Source organism: Budorcas taxicolor, chromosome X, assembly GCF_023091745.1.
Source record: "Budorcas taxicolor isolate Tak-1 chromosome X, Takin1.1, whole genome shotgun sequence".
Classification (NCBI taxonomy): Eukaryota; Metazoa; Chordata; class Mammalia; order Artiodactyla; family Bovidae; genus Budorcas; species Budorcas taxicolor.
The window spans coordinates 5783599-5789534 of NC_068935.1; the positions used below are offsets into that span (position 1 = coordinate 5783599).

At 49.7% G+C, this 5936-nt stretch overlaps 1 protein-coding gene across 1 annotated transcript; it reads right to left on the reverse strand.

The window, feature by feature from the left end:
* Nucleotides 1-4096: 4096 nt before the first annotated feature.
* LOC128070308 (late histone H2B.L4-like) lies at nucleotides 4097-4588 on the reverse strand. The gene has a single exon (XM_052663615.1). It carries the CDS (start codon nucleotides 4577-4579, stop codon nucleotides 4097-4099), a length of 483 nt encoding a protein of 160 aa, XP_052519575.1. The 5' UTR covers nucleotides 4580-4588.
* Between the last annotated feature and the right edge of the window lie 1348 nt (nucleotides 4589-5936).

Sequence of the window (5936 nt, forward strand, 5' to 3'; positions counted from 1 at the left end):
ACACACAATGCACTTTGTGAGCCTGCGTGCTGCCTTGCTTCAGTGGTGCTCGACTCTTTGCAGATCCTAGGGATTGTAGCCCACCAGGCTCCTCTCTCCATGGGATTCTCCAGGAAGAATACTGGAGAGGGTTACCATGACCCCTCCGGAAAACTTTATGATGCGTGCACACACACACACACACAGACACATACACACACACACACACAAACACACACTGCTCTTTGTGAGCCTCGTGCTACCTTGCTTCAGTGGTGCTCGACTCTTTGCAGACCCTATGGCCCTAGCCCACCTGGCTCCTGTCTCCATGGGACTCTCCAGGAAAGAATTCTGGAGCGGGTTACCATGCCCTCCTTCGGGGATCTTTATGACGCCCACACACACACACTCCCACACACACTCACACACAGACACACACAGCTCTTTGCGAGCCTACGTGCTACCTTGCCTCAGTGGTGGTCGACTCTTTGCAGACCTTATAGACTGTAGCCCACCAGGCTCCTCTCTCCATGGGATTTTCCATGAAAGAATACTGGAGAGGGTTACCGTGCCCTCCTCCTGGGATCTTTATGACGTGCGTGCGCACACACACACGCACACATACACAAACACACACAGTCACACAAACACTCTGCTTTTTGTGAGCCTGTGTGCTAGGTTACTTCAGTGGTGCTTGACTCTTTGCAGACCATATGGACTGTAGCCCAGCAGGCTCCTCTGTCCATGGGATTCTCCAGGTAATAATACTGCAGCGGGTTACCATGCTGTCCTCCGGGGATCTTTATGACGCAGGCGCACACACACACACACACACACACACACTGCTCTTTGTGAGCGTGCGTGCTACCTTGCTTCAGTTGTGCTCCGCTGTTTGCAGAGCCTATGACTGTAGCCCAGCAGTCTCCTCTCTCCATGGGTTTCTTTAGGAAAGAATACTGAAAATGGTTACCGAGCCCTCCTCCGATGATCTTTATGATGTGCACACACACACACACTCACACACTCTCACACACACACACACACACACACACTGCTCTTAGTGAGCCTGTGTGCTCCCTTGCTTCAGTGGTGCTCGACTCTTTGCAGACCCTATGGCCCTAGCCCTCCTGGCTCCTCTCTCCATGGGATTCTCCAGGAAAGAATACTGGAGAGGGTTGCCATGCCGTACTCCAGGGATCTTTATGACGCGCGCACACACACACACACACACACACACTGCTTTTTGCGAGCCTGCGTGCTCCCTTGCTTCAGTGGTGCTCGACTCTTTGCAGACCCTATGGATCGTAGCCCACCAGGCTCCTCTCTCCATGGGATTCTCCAGGAAGAATACTGGAGAGTGTTACCATGACCTCTACCGGAAAACTTTGACGCGTGCAAACACACACACAGACACATACTCACACACACACACGCACGCACTGCTCTTTATGAGCCTGCATGCTGCCTTGATTCAGTGGTTGTCGACTCTTTGCAGACCCTATGGACTATTCCCACCAGGCTCCTCTCTCCATGGGATTCTCCAGGGAAGAATATTGGAGAGGGTTACCATGCCCTCCTCCAGGGATCTTTATGAAGCACACACACAAACACACACACACACACACACTCACACAACACACACACACACACTCACACACACACTCTGCTCTTTGTGAGCCTGCGTGCTACCTTGCTTCAGTGGTGCTCAACTCTTTGCAGACCCCAAGGACTGTAGCCCACCAGGTTCCTCTCTCCATGGGATTCTCCAGGAAAGGATACTGGCGAGGGTTACCATGCTCTCCTCCGTGGATCTTCATGACTCGCGGCACACACAAACAGACACACACACTCACACACACTCACTGCTCTTTTTGAGCCTGCCTTCTACCTTGCTTCAGTGGTGCTCGACTCTTTGCAGACCCTATGACTTTATCCAACCTGGTTGTCTCTCCATGGGATTCTCCAAGAAAGAATACTGGAGAGGTTTACCTTGCTCTCCTCCGGGGATCTTTATGACGTGTGTGCACACACACACACACAAACACAGACTCACACACAGGCACACACACACTGCTCTTTGTGAGCCTGCGTGCTCCCTTGCTTCAGTGGTGCTTGTCTCTTTGCAGATCCCATGGACTTTACCCAACCAGGCTCGTCTCTCCATGGGATTCTCCAGGAAAGAATACTTTAGAGGGTTACCATGCTTTCCTCCGGGGATCTTGAGGACGTATGCGCGCACACACACACACACACACACACACACAAGCACACACTCACACACATACACACAATGCTCTTTGTGAGCCTGCGTGCTGCCTTGCTTCAGTGGTGGTCAACTCTTTGCAGACCATATGGACTGTAGCCCACCAGGCTCCTCTCTCCATGGGATTCTTCAGGAAAGAATACTGGAGAGGGTTACCATGCCCTTCTCCGGTGATCTTTAGGACACGCGCATACACACACACACACACACCCACACTCACACACACACTGCTGTTTGTGAGCCTGCATGCTACCTTGCTTCAGTGGTGCTCGACCCTTTGCAAACCCTATGGACTCTAGCCCACCAGGCTCCTCTCTCCATGGGACTCTCCAGGAAAGAATACTGGAGAGGGTTGCCATGCCCTCTTGCGGGGATCTTTATGACGCACACAAACACACAGACACACTCACACACTCAAACACACATACACACTCACACACACACACACACACACACAGACACACTGCTCTTTGTGTGCCTGCGTGTTACCTTGCTTCAGTGGTGCTCGACTGTTTGCAGACCCTATGGACTGTAGCCCACCAGGCTCCTCTCTCCATGGGATTCTCCATGAAAGAATACTGGAGAGGGTTACCGTGCCCTCCTCCTGGGATCTTTATGACGTGCGTGTGCACACACACACGCACACATACACAAACACACACAGTCACACAAACACTCTGCTTTTTGTGAGCCTGTGTGCTAGGTTACTTCAGTGGTGCTTGACTCTTTGCAGACCATATGGACTGTAGCCCACCAGGCTCCTCTCTCCATGGGATTCTCCAGGTAATAATACTGCAGCGGGTTACCATGCCGTCCTTCGGGGATCTTTATGACACAGGTGCACACACAGACACACACACACACACTCACACACACACACTGCTCTTTGTGAGCGTGCGTGCTACCTTGCTTCAGTTGTGCTCCACTGTTTGCAGAGCCTATGACTGTAGCCTAGCAGGCTCCTCTCTCCATGGGATTCTTTAGGAAAGAATACTGAAGACGGTTACCAAGCCCTCCTCCGATGATCTTTATGATGTGCACACACACACACACTCACACACTCTCACACACACACAGACACAGACACACACACACACACACACTGCTCTTAGTGAGCCTGTGTGCTCCCTTGCTTCAGTGGTGCTCGACTCTTTGCAGACCCTATGGCCCTAGCCCTCCTGGCTCCTGTCTCCATGGGATTCTCCAGGAAAGAATACTGGAGAGGGTTGCCATGCCGTTCTCCAGGGATCTTTATGACGGGCGCACACACACACACACACTGCTCTTTGCGAGCCTGCGTGCTACCTTGCTTCAGTGGTGCTCGACTCTTTGCAGACCCTGAGGACTGTAGCCCACCAGGGTCCTCTCTCCATGGGCTTCTCCAGGAAAGAATAGTGGAGAGTGTTGCCATGCCCTCTTCCTGGGATCATTATGACCCAGGGATGGAACTTGCCTCTCCTGCGACTCCTGCATTGCAGGCGGATCCTTTACTGATGAGCCACCTGGGAAGTCCACACTGTTCCTTATCGGTTGCTATACCCCATATAAAAACCTCTGGATGATACCTAAATATAGATGGGAGAATAAAAATAGAAATAATTTTGACCATAAAGATCCCTCAAGTCACCGAGAAACCACGAATAGAAATACCATTTAGGAAAGTGACGAGTTGCAATACGTTAAGAAAAAAGTACACGATTTTCAACTGAACAAACGACACAACCGACACATATTGCAGCAGTTAATGAGGTTTTTAATGTTTTCTTTGGGGTAGAAATGTTTTAAAGATTAAATGTAGGGCCTAAGGGGAGAACCCTTAAGTCTGGTTTGCGATGGTCAGAGTCCTGGGGCAGTTCATCTGCTGGTGCGGTATCTGGTGACCGACTTGGTGGCCTCGGACACGGCGTACTTGCCGAGCTCCCCAGGCAACAGAAGACGCACAGCTGTCTGGATGTCTTCGGTCATGATGGTGCAGCGCCTGTTGCAGTGGGCCAGGCTCCCAGCCTCTTCAGCAATCCGCTCGAACATATCTTTCACAAACGAATCCAAGATGTTCACGGACTCACGGGAAAGACTCAGGCCTGTGTGTACTTGCCTCAGCACCCTAGGGAAATAGGTAGCAAAGCTTGAGAAATTGCCCTGATGGCCGCGGCGGCGGCGGCGGCAACGGCGGCCCTTAGCTGTCTTCTGCTTTGCCTTTTTTGGTTCCGCATCACACGGGTCTGGATTGGAGGGCCCTGCTTTCGCCATCTCCGTATCAGAGGGCTCAGTTTCAGAGGTGCCCATTTCTTTGGTGATCACGTCTTCCTCCGAGTTGTCAGGGGTTGGTTCACACATGGCAGCGCCACCACTCCCCCAGCTCAGCCGGAAGAACAGTGAGGGCGTTGAAGGCCGTTGGCCGAATTTATAGGCCCTGCTTTCCCTGACGTCACAGACACTGTCCATATCTGATTGGATGCAAGGCAGGGAGGCCTGTTACTATGGCAGCCCATGTCACGTGACACCAGACGTCGCACCCACCCCCTTTCCTGCTGCGCCCCTCCCCCACATTTAACCCCTAGTCAGCCAAACTCCCCTGGTGGCTCTGACTGTAAAGTGTCTGTCTACAGTGTGGGAGACGTGGGTTCGATCCCTGGGTCGGGAAGATTCCATGGAGAAGGAAATAGCAACCCACTCAAGTATTCTTGCCTGGAAAATCCCATGGACGGAGGAGCCTGGTGTCCATGGGGTCGCAAAGAGTCGGGCACGACGGAGCGACTGTACTTTCACTTTCAGCCAAACTCAGTGAAAGTCACCTAAGATGAAAAATGAAATAATCAGTTAGAGCTTCCTGAGAGAGTATGACAGACCTCCATAACTCCAGCTCTTTCAGGCATCAGAGTGACTCAGGTCACTTGGTGGACATTTTACTCCAACACAGAATCTTCTCCTGATTGACCTACAGTGGCATGAGCAGAATGTCCTGGCTTCCTCAGTGGAGTGCTCCTGAAAATCATAGGAGTTAAATGAACAGCTATTATCTCCAGAATTTACCAAAACCAATGATCAGTATGAAAAGAATGACAAAATCCCATTCTCCAAATACAGAACACAAACAGAAATAGGAATACTTTTACACTTACACACTAAAAATATGTAACATTATTCAAATTATAAATTATTTTCTTAAACATTATTTAGGTCCCCCAAATACCACACATACTGGAATTGATTAATGGTTTATAGTGGTTATTTCTCAAAAAATGATCACTCTTATTGCTGAGAAGCCACCAGGGTGAGAGAAAATGAATACAAAAAGAGAGAAATAAAACACCTAGAAATAAACATACCTAAGGTGGTGAAAGACCTGTACTTAGAAAAAATAAGAACCTGATCAAAGAAAGTGAAGATGCAAACAGAGGGAAAAGTTTACCTTGTTTATGGATTGGAAGAATTGATATTGTTATAATAAACATGCTATCCAAGGCAATCCACATACTCAGTGCAATTGCTATCAAAATACCAGGGCATTTTCTACATAACTAAAACAGACAATTTTAAATTTTGTATGGAAAGATGAAAGACCCTGAATCGCCAAAACCATCTTAAGGAAGAAGATCAGAACTGGAGGAATCAGGTTCCCTGACTTTGAACTCTATCAGAAAACTACATTAATCCAATCAGTATAGTATTGGCACAAAAACAGACATGTGGA

Bases quoted from the DNA above. Each gene is read 5' to 3' on its own strand.
- LOC128070308 (XM_052663615.1), bottom strand. From the start codon at position 4,579: ATGTGTGAACCAACCCCTGACAACTCGGAGGAAGACGTGATCACCAAA.